Source organism: Scyliorhinus canicula, chromosome 23 (genome assembly GCF_902713615.1).
Source record: "Scyliorhinus canicula chromosome 23, sScyCan1.1, whole genome shotgun sequence".
NCBI classification, from domain to species: domain Eukaryota; kingdom Metazoa; phylum Chordata; class Chondrichthyes; order Carcharhiniformes; family Scyliorhinidae; genus Scyliorhinus; species Scyliorhinus canicula.
In genome coordinates, this window is record NC_052168.1 from 9,858,210 (window position 1) to 9,871,184 (window position 12,975).

General features: G+C 50.3%; 1 protein-coding gene across 1 annotated transcript in view; it reads right to left on the bottom strand.

The window, feature by feature from the left end:
• Positions 1-2,173: 2,173 nt before the first annotated feature.
• The window catches only part of LOC119956627 (proline-rich protein 12-like), a 37,741-nt gene continuing 26,939 nt past the window's right edge, over positions 2,174-12,975 (bottom strand). Inside the window, exons 11-13 of the mRNA XM_038783967.1 lie at positions 11,459-11,611; positions 9,892-9,987; positions 2,174-5,412 (exon numbers count right to left, since the gene is read on the bottom strand). Of these exons, the coding sequence (XP_038639895.1) occupies positions 5,272-5,412; positions 9,892-9,987; positions 11,459-11,611 (390 nt within the window). The 3' untranslated portion in view covers positions 2,174-5,271. The remainder of the gene's footprint in view (positions 5,413-9,891; positions 9,988-11,458; positions 11,612-12,975) is intronic.

Sequence of the window (12,975 nt, forward strand, 5' to 3'; positions counted from 1 at the left end):
GGGCTAAATAGCTGGCTTGCAATGCAGAACTATGCCAGCAGCGCGGGTTCAATTCCCGTACCAGCCTCCCCGAACAGGCGCCGGAATGTGGCGACCAGGGGCTTTTCACAGTAACTTCATTGAAGCCGACTTGTGACAATAAGCGATTATTATTATTATTAGTTCTTTGTGCGTAGCCACGGCCGACTCAAACAGCTCCTAAATCAGCCAGCTCCTGGAGCCAAGCAGATAATTAGGACCAGCAAAGGGCGCAGGCCAGGCGATGGAAGGAGTGATGATGGACAAATACAAAAGTAAAATGATGGCCTGGCACTCTGAGACCATGAACATCAAGGACAAACCTCCCAGTCACGCAGAGGGTCAGCAAGGGGTTCTGAAACTGGCCTGATCGAAGGAGGGCAACGTTCGGAGGGGGTGACGCACACCCTCCCAGACGCAAGCAAGCGAGGCAAAATATCGGGCGGCGGGCATGGAACTGTACCCCAGTGTGAGTCAATGGGAGAGTAGAAGAAGGGAGTTCAAGGAAAAGAAACGAGGCGGGAGACAGGAATCTGCCTTTCCCATCAGCTGAAATCTAAGGAAAGGTGGGGTCTCGCTGGTGGATGTGGAAAAGGTCTAGCGGCACGACTGGCAAGAGCAGGGGGGGGGGTTTCAACATTTGCAGCTACACTGATCACCCAACTATCAGATTCTCAAGTTGCTGTAGAGGTGCGCAAGATGGCTCCGACATCACAACAGTGACTTGTCTCTATATAAATGCAAGTTTGTCATCATTTCTCTCAGCGATGTTTTACTTCTTTAAAAATAAATTTAAGAGTACCCAATTCTAATTTTTTTCCAATTAAGGGGCAATTTAGCGTGGCCAATTAACCTACCCTGCACAGCTTTGGGTTGTGGGGGTGAAACCCACGCAAACACGGGGAGAATGTGCAAACTCCTCACGGACAGTGACCCAGAGCCGGGATTCGAACCTGGGACCTCGGCGCCGTGAGGCAGCAGTGCTAACCCACTGCGCCACCGTGCTGCCCTCGGGATGTTTTACTTAATGCGTACAAAAGGTACCATAACTCACGGGAAGCGGACTTCCTCCAAGGTTTTAATCCTGACAACAGGAGTAATCTTGCTGCCGGAGGGGGAGGGGGGAGGTTTCCTGGAGTGGGATCAGGTCAAACATACTGGTCAGTCCCAATGATGCAAAGATATCGATTGCCTCATTAACAGGTGCATCATCCGCACAAACGCATTGGTAGGAGGAGGAAGGGTAGAAACCACTCTGAGCAAAGTCAAGATCAGGGACCGATATCCCGGCTCAGAGCTGGGACAGGTGACAATTTTGCCGCTTGGATCTTTTCTTAACAGGCCACCCAACGCACCGGGGGGAAGGTGTGAAAGTGACGCAAAGAGGTTTTCCCCTCCCGCTGGTCACACATTCCAGCACCCCAGGTGCAAAGCTTAGCCGACAGGCACTCGCATGAAATTCAACTAGAGCAGGCGTTATAGTGGTCAGCTGTTGTCCACTTTGCTCACATGCATACACACACGCGTGTATATACACACACGTGTGCGTACACACACACATACACACACACACACACACACACACACAACAGGGGCTTCACCATAATCAGGAGAAGTCATTTTCGAGTTTTATTCCAGACTTCCAGCTTCCACAGTATCTAGCTTTTATGTCAGGAGCAGCCAAACTAGCTGTTTTGTTTTACTGTTAAACACCCCCACCCCCTCCCCGAGACACGGAGGCCAATTCAGCAACACCCGGCAACAGCCAAGGTCAGTCCCGTGTGTGGGGGCGGGTGGCTGCGACCAATGGCACGTGCGCCTTCGGAAGAGGAGGGCGCGGACCGAGGGAGATTCTGTCACACACGAACCCAGTCGGGGGGGGTAGGGGGCGGGGGTGGCGTCACTCCCCCATCTGGTCATAAACTGCCTTTCTGAATAAAATAGGACACTTGACAAGTCTCAGAACGTATTATATAAACCAGGTACTAATAAGGTCCAGTCAGACTGAACATCACAGCTAAGCAACCTTGCTTTTGTTTCCTCTGTTAAGTATCGATTACCTCTCTCAAATATAATATAGTACATGGACATTTGCTCTGTACAATATATACACTGGAGATTTGGCAAACAGCCACCCGAAAAGGACAGAATCTAATTTTTTTTTTGTAAAATTGTTTTACTGGAAGGAGAGACATGAAATCAGTAAAATGCTTTTAAATAACGTGAAAACTTGATTAAATTATATTCAGCCAGCGTTAGGGTTTTTTTTTTGTTTTTTTTTTCCTCTCTTTAAATAGTTAATTCTCTTGTTAGAAGGATGAGGGAGAAAATTATTATTTTTTTCATTAAAATCCGAAAGAAATGATGTCTAAGACATGTTGCAGTGCGTCGCTCAATCTCAACTCACTGGGTTTTTGAGACAAGCTCGAAGCCGCTCCGGGAGAATTCCTTCCCCAGCGGGCTTTCTCGCCTCCTCCCCTCCCCCCTCCTCTTCCACCCAGAGTTGGCCAAAAATCATGTCAAGGATACCCCAGGACGTCTCACTTACAGCAAGTGCTAAATTTAGACTGCTCACCTTTTTAGAAGTGTTGTTCCCCCCGCCCTCCCCTCCCCTCGTGAGGGGGTGGGTGGGTTGTCAGGCAAGGGAAAGAGATTTACAGCAGACATTTTTTTTTGGGTTGGGGTAGATTGTCTTCTTTGATTGTGGGATCTATTGACAAAGAAATTGGTTCTTCGGACCGTGAAATGTTTTGTTCCTGGTCACTGGCGGCCATTTGTAATATCCAGCCACGTACTCCAGGCTGGAAGCCACTTTCAAATTCCATTCACGCCCCATGCCACAAATCAAAGGGTAAAATGGAGTCCAGTCGCCCACTCGCTTTCAGGATTGGCAGCCGTTTACAGTCACCTCTTCTCCAGGATGGCGGCCATTTGCAGCGCCCAGTCATACATCCTCCACGATGGCAGCCATTTGCAGCGCCCAGTCATACATCCTCCACGATGGCAGCCATTTGCAGTGCCCAGTTACATGTCTTCCAGGGTGGCGGCTACTTTTAAGCGCCCAGTCATACGACCTCCAGGATGGTGGCCATTTTCAGCTCCCAGTCATACGACCTCCAGGATGGTGGCCATTTTCAGCGCCCAGTCATACGACCTCCAGGATGGCGGCCATTTGCAGAGTCCAGTCACACATCCTCCAGGATGGCGGCCATTTGCAGTGTCTCCCAATCCACTCTCTGACAACTTGGAAGCACAAGGCCGCTCCAGCATTACCAGCCCCACATGCCTAGGTTTCGTGATCATCTTGGCTTTAATTTTAAAACTTGTTAAAAGCAATAATTTACTGACAGGAAATTAGACTTTTTGACGGTCCCAAATAAGGAAAGCACTGGGACCTCTGGGGAAACATTTAACAGAGCGGCCTATTTTATATCCTAACTCTGTCCAGGGCAGTTGACGAGGGGAAATGTCGCAATATAACACTGCAGTTAAGGCACTGCCCAAACAGCTGGGGCATTGCCCTCTATTCAGCAGCTAAGAAAACCGGCTATTCAATTAAAAAAAAAAAGGCCGGGGCCCTCGACTTATTCCAGCCTCCAGGGAACAACACTCGACAGAATTCCGACAGCCACGAAGGGGTGGGGGGGACCCACGGGCTGTGAAGTGGGATTAACCATTCAGAAACACTCCATCGGGGGAAGACAGTCAAATGGTGCGATAGCTGGGAGGTACAATGTTGGTGATCTGCTCCGGCATGGTCCCCATCCTTCCACGGGGAACATCGCTCCCCCCCCACGGGGAACATCAATCTTCCCCCCCCCCCTCAATATTTTCAGCCAAGTTATCATTCACAGGAACTTGCCTTTGGAGTAGGGCGGGTTAAGCTTGAACAATGCTAAAGGAGCTGGTACTGGAAAGGTGGAGGGGCGGCGTTTCAGAGAACAGAAACAGGCTGGGTCAGTCATAGTTTGCCCCTTAAATATCGACAAGAATCCTACTAGCATCTGTGTTAGAAAGAGTTGGGGATGTGCATTTGGGGGCGGTGGGGGAGGGCAGAGAGAAAGTGGCAACATCACCTGGTTTCCCTCCGACATTTCATCCATCACCAGGCCCCTGCAAGTCTCACTTGTCCAGGGACTGCCAACACATGAGCACATCCCGGCCTGCTCACCGAGGGACCTTCAGAACGTTTGCCTGTGAACTGTGGTGAAAGGGGAGAACGTTCTAACCTACACCGACCAGCCCTCAGGAAACCCGGGAACAGACAAAGGTGGGGGCTAACAGAAGGCGATGGGAGTTAATTTTGAAGGGTCTGACTTAAAATTTATCCCAAAAAAAGGGCAAGTTGTGATGGGCAGTTGACCTCAACCTAAATTACATTTCGCTTTTTTTTAAAAAAAGAAGAAAATCTGTTCTTGGTTTTAACGTAGTGGTTTTTTTTTTCTCCCCCCTCACTCCCTCAAACAGGCCCTTTTTTTCCTTTAGGCCTCAGGCCCAATTCCTGCTCCACTAAAACCACACTCAGCTTGGCACCCAACAGGATGTCAGCCTCCTCACCCCCACGATATTAACACACCACCATAAGGCTGAAAGGAGACCGCCAGTGATCCTTGCGTTCAGGCCGAGAATTATTAGGAGGCTGGTACCCTCTAATGCCCCTTCACCATCCCACCCCCCTCCCGCCAGCAGCTCCACTTACAGAAACGGTCGGGAGCGTCTTTGGAAATTGGCCGAGCGGAGCCAGGGGTGGGGTAGGGGGGGGTAGGTTTGATGCGGGCAACAAAGGAATTAACACTATTGCTTGCGAGGCTTTGAAATTCAGCAGTTCCCCTCCATTAAGCCTCGAGACCTCGTTGTACTCCGAGAGCAGGCCGGGGCCTAGGCAGTGAGGCTTTGTCGAGGGGCAAGGAAGAAAATAAGTCGTTCAACACTCCTAACTGAATATTTTTGCACTGAAATCACCCCACAGCAACAACAACAACAACCCAAAGAAAAATAATCCAGTGATGAATGTTAGGCGAGCTCCGATGATCACTGACATCACGTCTTACGGTAGTTTTGCTCAGGATGTCGGGTCCAGCATTGGAGGGAGAGACAGAGAGAGATGGTGGTGGCGGGTGTCAAGGGTGGGATGAAAGGAGAGAGAGACACAGAGAGAGGGTGGATGGGGGTGGGTGGGAGGGGAGAAGAGAGGAAGAGAGAAAGAGAAAGAGAGAGGATAGTCCCAGGCAGCCTTGTCGCTCGTCGGGGGTGTCACGCGCACTGCTGCTGCACCTGTGTGAGGAGCTCACTGAACGAATCGAAGAGTTTCTCCAGCCACGCCACGTTCCGCATGCACTGTTGCACAATCTCCTCCTGGCCCAGGTCCTCGTTCACCTCCGACAATGTGTCTGTCTGCAGGGGGGGAGGGGGGGGGGGGGGGGGGGGGGGGGGTTGGATTGGAGGGGGAAGCCAAATGCAAAAGTGAAACTCACTTCCACCATCGTCTAGGCAACATGACTGGATCCCCACACCCTCTTTTCATCTTGAGTTTTCTGCCTGAAGGGAGGTCCCGCCCACAGTGCCACCATCTCCCCCAGGGGTAGGGCAAAGAGGGTAGCTCCCAAATCCACCCCGAGATGGATTTGGATGGTGCCACCCGGGGATCAAACCCCCGTGCTGTTTGCACCAATCTGATCTATAACCAGCGCCCAGCCAACTAAGTCAATCAAACCCCCCCCCCCCCCCGGCAAGGAGTCAGAGTTGCTATGGCAACTTGTACTATTCCGGATTTGTAGATAGAGATAGTGGAGGCTCCGACAATCGTTCCATCACACGGCTGACCGGGAATGTCTCCCGCCTGCCATTGGCATCTTTGGGAGGATTCTGCAGGTTGACACTCAACCTGTTGGGACGCTTTCTTTGGCCATCAAGTCCTGGGATGGATCTTGTACCCGGAGCTTCCAGAGCCCGGAGAAGCAAGGTTTGATCAGGGGCAGTCAGCGTGGCTTCGTCAGGAGGTCATGCCGAACAAATTTGATTGAATTGTTTGAGGAGGTGACCATGTGTGTAGATAAGGGTAGTGCAGTTGATGTAGTTTATCTGGATTTCAGCAAAGCCTTCGACAAGGTCCCACGTGGGAGACTTATAAAGGAGGCAAATGCACATGGGATATAGGGAAATTTGATACGGTGGATTCAAAATTGGCTTAGTTGTCGGAGACAGACGATGATGACAAGTGGCTGCTTTAGTGACTGGAAGCCAGTGTCCAGTGGGGTATCACAGGGATCTGTGCTGGGTCCCCTAATATTTGTCATTTATATAAATAACATAGATGACTATGTGGGGGGTAGGATCAGTAAGTTAATGACACAAAGATAGCTGGGTGGTTAACAGTAAGATAGAGTGTCTTGGGTTACAGGAAGATGTAGACGGGATGGTCAAATGGGCAGATAAGTGGCAGATGGAATTTAACCCTGAAACGCATGAGGTGATACAATTTGGAAGGAGTAATTTGACAAGGAATTATTCAATGAATGGCCAGACACCGGCAAGTTGCAAGGAACAAAAGAGACCTTGGTGCGTTTGTCCATAGATCTCTGAAGGCAGGTTAATAGCGTGGCGAAAAAGGCAATTGAGGCATGGATTACAAAAGCAGGGAGGTCATGTTGGAACTTTGGTGAGGCCACAGCTGAAATATTGTGCGCAGTTCTGGCCGTCACATTACAGGAAGGATGTGATTGCGCTGGAGGGGGTGCAGAGGCGATTCACCCGGATGTTGCCTGGGATGGAACATTTAAATGCTGAAGAGAGGTTGGATAGGCTTGGGCTGTTTTCGCTGGAGCAGAGAAGACAGAGGGGCGACCTGATCGAGGTGGACAAGATTATGTGGGGCAAGCACAAGGTGGATAGGGAGCAGCTGTTCCCCTTAGTTGAAAGGTCATTCATGAGGGGACAGAAGTTCAAAGTGAGGGGCAGGAGATTTAAGGTGGGGGGGGGGGGGGGGGGGGAGATTTGAGGAAAAAATGTTTTGTCCAAGGGTGGTAACGGTCTGGAACGCACGGCCTGGGAGGGTTGTAGAGGCGGGTTGTAGAGGCGGGTTGCCTCACATCCTTTAAAACGTACCTGGATGAGCACTTGGCCAATGGGATTAGGTAGACAGGTCAGGTGTTTTACATGTGTCAGTGCAGACTTGATGGGCTGAAGGGCCTCTTCTGCACTGTATGATGGTGATTCTGGCTCAAAGGCAGAGACACTCACCTTACCCTTCCCCTACAACAGCAAATTACATTTATATAGCGCATTCAATGTCCCAAGTCAATTAACAAGAACATCAACAAACAGGAACTGAAACTCAAGCGGGAGTCAGGAGATATATGCCTGTCATGCTTTACCCCGTGAATAAATCTGTCCCAAGTAAAGATTAGCTCTGGTTTCCCAGATAGAACAGATAGTACCATCTCAGATGAGACGATACATTGCCAGTTTAAAAGGTTCCACGGCACAATATTGAGGGGGAGCCATGGCCAATCAGGGGCTATATTTCAAAACTACTTGGTTGGCTGTAGAGCGCTTGAAAATGAAAAAAATGAAATGAAAATCGCTCATTGTCACGAGTAGGCTTCAATGAAGTTACTGTGAAAAGCCCCTAGTCGCCACATTCCGGCACCTGTCCGGGGAGGCTGGTACGGGAATCGAACCGTGCTGCTGGCCTGCTTTAAAAGCCAACGATTTAGCCCAGTGAGCTAAACCAGCCCCTTTGGGACATTAAGGTGTCAGGAAAGATGCAATAGAAACAAAATCTTTCCTCTCTGAGGGAACTTAAAAGGAATCTCACTATCTTGTCGAAAAAGCTGTTGTGTGGCTTGGACAGACTATGGGGAAACGTCAACTTGTTGCAGGAGTTACACTGACGTAGCGCCTTTCACATTCCTGGCATGCCCCAAAGGGCTTGACAACCAACTCGAAGTCTATTCGCTCGTTGCAATGTCGGAAACCCCCATGGCCAACAGCTGCACACCAAGCTCCCACAGACACTAATGAGATGTCCGGCGGGAGACGGTGGCCGAGTGTCCGTATCACTGGCGTAGCAATCCAGAGGTTCTCCATAGAGCACAGGTTCAAATCCCACCCCGGCAGCTGGTGGAATTTAAATTTGATTAATAATAATGGAAGTGAAAAGCGAGTCTCACTGGCCAGGAAAATCGGGAAGCGAGGTCTCACCGGCAAAATTCTCGTAGCTTGCGCCCCTTCACCGTTCTCGCTGATGGGTCCCCCCCCCCCCACCACCACCACCACCCCTCCTGCAAAACCCTTAATGAACAAATATCATGATTGCAAAAATAGTCTTATGTCTATAACACAAGTAAACAATTCCTGCAGCTGTACAAGATCTGGGATAACATTACAACTGATTACTGCAGTTTTAGAATTCCTTAAGCCTCAGTTAAAGCCTTTAAGCATCGACCTGGAATCAGCTCAAGAGCTGGAGACGAATCAGATTAGGAATGAGTAACCTGCAGTGTCAGTGTATCCCCTACCCCAACCGGGCTAATAACGCCTGGGTCCCCTTCCCCGACTGGGCTGATGATGCCACTGAGAGGGCGGGGAGGAGGCGGTGCGTTTCAGAGGAAGGAGGGTACAGCATGGCTTGGATTAGACACAGCCCTGTCAGATCTCACTCAAAAACAGATTAGATCGTTTAGATAGGATCCTCGCTTTCTACAAATGATTTGGCCTTGGCTCTGGTGCAGCATTGCCAAGCAACCCTGAGGGAATTGAGAATCAATCAGATAGTGAGAGGCTGGAGCCATGTTTCGGCTGGACTATTACAGAGACGGTTCCCCCTTCCAAAAAGTGCCACAAGTCTTACGAGTCATAAGAAAGGAGGCCACTTAGCCCTTCAGGTCCATGCCAGCGCTCCGCGGAACATTCCATCAGTCCCGCCCACCTGCTGTACCCCCATCGCCTTGGCATGTTTACGCCCAAGTGCCCATCCTATTTTCTTGGAATCATCTCCGCTTCCCCCACCCTGGTGGGCCACAGGTCATCTCTCGCTGTGGGAAAGAGTTCTCCTGCAATACGAATAACCCGGTAAACTTTTAGGGCTCGCTTACTGGGCAGGGCGAATTACTGGAGTGATACGCATTCAATTTGACGGCCGACCTTGGATGGATTTGAACTTTACAACCTTCGGTCCTATAGCCCAGCAATTCTTTCCTTTTAAGTATTCATCCAGTCCCCCGTTGAAAGTTATTATTGAATCTGCTTCCGCCGTCTTTTCAGTAAGAAGTCTTACAACACCAGAATGCAAGTCTTACAACTTACATCTCTACAGCAGCAGCAGTATTGGATACCTCGATACAGACCATTTGAGGTGTAAACTTTGTTCTAACTTCGTTCCATATGTTTTTTTAAAGAGTTCAACCGGTTTCTTTCAAATCACCAGCTTTCAGAGATTGCTCCTTCCTCAGGTCCACATCAACTTTTAACTGGTCTTGTCCCGGTGGAATATATTTAAGGCGGGTCTTTGGTCCCTCAGGGAATTAAGGGATATGGGGAGCTGGCAAGAAGATGGAGTTGAAGAACAAGATCGGGCAGGATCGTTATTGAATAGTGGAGTAGGCTCGAACGGTCGAATGGTCCACTCCCGTTGTGCTCTCTCGTGACCACCTCTCCTGCCAGCATAAACCATTTGTCCTAATTGTGCTCCAGCTAAACTCTCTGTGACTTTGAACACTTCTAGGAAATCTCCCTGAGGCCTTCTCCGCTCGGATAACAGGCCCAGTTTCTCCACGTAACTATAGCGGAGAGACAGTTTTGGAGGGGGGGTGTTAAAACCGAGCAATGTTGAATTTGGAACAAGGGACCAGAGCAGGAGGGGAATGAACTCACCTGTTCCTTGCAATGCAGTAATGTGTGGTACTTGTAGTGATGGAGGGAGTGAAACAAGGTGTAAAATTGCAATTTCTCCGCCTCCACTTGAAAGTCCTGGAAAAAACAAACCACAGGAAGGTCTCAGCGATCGACGGAGACAGACAGTGCGGGCAATGCCAGCTTACACACACTGCAAACTGGCAAACACCTGGTACATTCTGGGCAGCACAGGGGTTAGCACTGCTGCCCCACAGCTCCAGGGCCCTTGGGTGACTGTGTGGAGTTTGCACACTCCCCCCCCACCCCCGGTGGGTTTCCTCCGGGTGCTCAGGTTTCCTCCCACAGCCCAAAGATGCGCAGGTTAGGTGGATCGGCCGTGCTAAATTGCCCCTTAGTGTCCAAAGATGTGGTTGGTGGGATCGCGGGGTTGTGGAGATAGGGCGGGCGATTGGGCCTCAGTCGGGTGCTCTTTCAGAGGGGCGGTGCCGACTCGATGGGCCGAATGGTCTCCTTCTGCACTGTAGGGATTCTATGAATCATCTCGGAACAACCTCCCCATTGAACGCTCAAAACTCAAGGGAAAGGGGGAGGGGGAGTAGAATTATGATTGGCCAAATTCTATCCAGGCCCAAACCCTTCCAATCGCGCCTCCAAACCATCCCCCCCGCCGGACTTCTGATCCCCATGGAGATCGGATCAACAAAAAAAAACCCAAAGCACTCGGGGAGAAATAAGTTCTTCCCCGGTCCTCTCCCTCCATAAAAACCAGTCCACGAGACCGAAGCATCTCTGAACATCATCTGTAACTTGCCGTTCCACATCATGTGATCTCTGACCCCCCCCCCCCCCCCCCCAGTCAGAAACCTGCCCAGGCCTCTATCGCAACTGGTGGCCAGAATGTTTGGAGCGAGCGAGAGGTAGGGTCCGAGTTTGCCTGGGTTAGGGGTGTTTGAATGTTGTCGCCGTTACAAAATGGTGTCCAGATCAGTGTCCTTCTGCGGCACGTTCCCAGGTGAAAAACATCAAAAATGGTGTGGATTTGTGGGAGGTGGACAGAGGCTGCTTTGAACACGTGACCCTGGGGGGAATCAGGCAGCACTTGAAGGCTGCCCTGCCCTTTGCCGCACGTTATTACCAAACGCGCTCACTTATTTTTTTTTTTATAAATTTAGATTACCCAATTATTTTTTCCAATTAAGGGGCAATTTAGCGTGGCCAATCCACCTACTCTGCACATTTTTGGGTTGTGGGGGCGAAACCCACGCAGACACGGGGAGAATGTGCAAACTCCACACGGACAGTGACCCAGGGCCGGGATCGAACCTGGGACCTCAGAGCCGTGAGGCGGTTGTGCTAACCACTAGGCCACCGTGCTGCCCTGCACTCACTCATTTATCGTTCCACCCTTGCCTTTTGTTCCTTTTTATGCAGCAAGGAACACCCGACATGGCCTTTTTTTCAGAAAAAGGGGTCACCATGGAGACCGATCTACCTCGCACCTTGGATCACCGGAAAGGCATTGGGAGGCACCTGTACGCTCAGTGCCCTCCCGCCGACCGGCGCCAAAGCTGAGGGGTTTCCCTACCTGTGGCCGCGGTACATTCTTCTTCAGCTGGTTGAGTGTCTTCCTGTTGTAGGGCGCACCGGCCACTTTTAACTTCACCGAGCTGGCTGGGTTCTCCTTGCGATCCGCCTCGCTGTCCTCGACGACCAGTTGGGGGAATGCCTGTAGCCCCTCCTGGAACAGACCACACGCACAGAGCCAAAACATTACCCGATGGTCCACATCCTCCCAACCAAAGAATGGCGAGGCACATAGCACTCGCTGTTATGTGCAAAATGCGACAGCAACATCGCACAAGGCGGCGTGGTAACACAGCGGTTAGCACTGTTTCTTCACAGCGCCAGGGACCCGGTTTCGATTTACAGCTTGGACCACTGTCTGTGCGGAGTCTGCACGTTCTCCCCGTGTCTGCATGGGTTTCCTCCGGGTGCTCCGGTTTCCTCCCACAAGTCCCGAAAGACGTGCTTGTTAGGCGGATTGGACATTGTGAATTCTCCCTCCGTGTACCCGAACAGGCGCCGGAATGTGGCGACTCGGAGCTTTTCACAGTAACTTCATTGCAGTGTTAATGTCAGCCTACTTGTGACAATAATGAAGATTATTATTATTTGTACAGCTACATGCAAAGAATCAAAAATTGCTGCCCGTGAGGACCACCATTGGTGAATGAGATCTTGGTGCCTGCCTTGCATTGTGGAGCGTGAAGTTGTTGTATCTATTTGGTAGAGATACCAGCTAAATAGTCCACACAAAGTTAAATCCAAATAAATGTCAGTCTAAATATCTTGCGAATTGTTAATTATCCCCAGTCATTCTCTCTGCCGCTGGAAGTGAACTGTTGCAAGTGGGAAGTCTTCTCTCTTCAGGTGTTAATTGTTGTTGGAGATTTTGCTTAAATTACAAACTTTAAAACTTTTTAATATCCTTTCCTTTTTGCCTTTCTCGGCTTCGTCTTAACCTAACCTCTCTTTCCGTCTCTATTTACCGGCCTCTACCTGAACGATCAAATTCCCCCACTCGTTTGCACACTTAATAATTTAATAATCTTTTTTATCACAAGTAGGCTGACATTAACACTGCAATGAAGTTACTGTGAAAAGCCCCTCGTCGCCACATTCCGGCGCCTGTTCGGGTACACAGAGGGAGAATTCACAATGTCCAATCCGCCTAACAAGCACGTCTTTCGGGACTTGTGGGAGGAAACCGGAGCACCCGGAGGAAACCCACGCAGACACGGGGAGAACGTGCAGACTCCGCACAGACAGTGACCCAAGGCCGGGAATTGAACCTGGGACCCTGGAGCTGTGAAGCAACAGTGCTAACCACTGTGGCTACTTCTTCCTCAGTCCTTGTGATGCTTGTTTCTCCAGCTTTCAATCTGATCGGTTGAACTGTTGGCTTGTGCAGCCCTCTCAGGCCCCAAGGCCCCTATTTCCCGCGCTGCACTATTGTCGGTTCGCATTTTGGGCAACTATTTTAAAAGCCTAAACGTACAAGGGTAACTCTTGTGGGCAGGTGGAGCCAAACCTGGCCCAATA